General features: G+C 37.2%; 1 protein-coding gene across 1 annotated transcript in view; it reads right to left on the bottom strand.

Annotated features, from left to right (window-relative positions):
* Positions 1–350: 350 nt before the first annotated feature.
* The window catches only part of LOC141689998 (conserved oligomeric Golgi complex subunit 7), a 10,974-nt gene continuing 10,360 nt past the window's right edge, over positions 351–964 (bottom strand). Inside the window, exon 10 of the mRNA XM_074494560.1 lies at positions 351–951. Coding sequence (XP_074350661.1) covers positions 673–951 — 279 coding nt within the window. The 3' untranslated portion in view covers positions 351–672. The remainder of the gene's footprint in view (positions 952–964) is intronic.

Below are 964 nucleotides of genomic sequence, written 5' to 3'. Positions count from 1 at the left end.
TTTTATAGCCTAATTTCCGGTTAGATTTATAACCATGTAGTAGCATTTATAACCAAGTAAGACTGAAACTAGTTTTTCACCCCTATATACTTGGAACATTTTTAGAAAAACATATAATAGAATGCCAAAATTCCTACATTAACATTGTTGTGCACTGAATCTTGCTCCAAAATGAAACACAAAAAATTATGATTTGGCCTTAAAATTGTGACTTTTCTAAAACCTTTGCTCTGATATAACCAAGACTGAACTAGTTTTTCACCACTATATAATTAGAACATTTTTAGAAAAACATATAATAGAATGCCAAGATTCCTACATTAACATGGTTGTGCACTGAATCTTGCCCCAAAATGAAACACAAAAAATATGATTTGGCCTTAAAATTGTGAATTTTCTAAAGGACAAGTATAACTAGTCAAGTTCGAGCATTGTTGTTCCTCGAACGTCCATATTCTTTTACATGATCTACAAAGCACTTAAACAGGAAAAGAGATCCGGAACATTTCTGTTCTGTGCACTCCATCAGACGAACAGCTTTTAAATTTCCTAGCCAAATATATTAGTTTCCCATTGCAACCAATCTGTGTTGCCCATATGCAAGCACTTAAAACTCAAGAACTGGTCTAAACCGGACTTGAGTAACTATGGATCAAAAATGAAAAAGTGATGCTATTCCAAATTTACACGCCGCATTTTGCATACAAGGCTTGCTGTCGGGGGATCAAGCTGGCTTTCTGAATCAGATTTCAGAAGTTCTTTGAGCTGATCTCTTGGGGTAGAAAGGCATGTGTGGTATGTAGCAAGGATGGGAGGAATTGGCATTGAGAGAGCAGACAGCACGTTGCTCAGATACTCAATGTCCACAGACAACTGTTGGGCTCCGCGCTCTGTTATGTAGTGTATACCCCTCAACTGCTCCATATAAAGAGCAGTAGCACCCTCTGCAACCTTTGCAACAACA

The sequence above is a fragment of the Apium graveolens genome, chromosome 10 (genome assembly GCF_009905375.1).
Source record: "Apium graveolens cultivar Ventura chromosome 10, ASM990537v1, whole genome shotgun sequence".
Lineage (NCBI taxonomy): Eukaryota > Viridiplantae > Streptophyta > Magnoliopsida > Apiales > Apiaceae > Apium > Apium graveolens.
The sequence above is the reverse complement of the archived record's forward strand: the minus strand, read 5'-3'. Positions and strand labels throughout refer to the sequence as shown.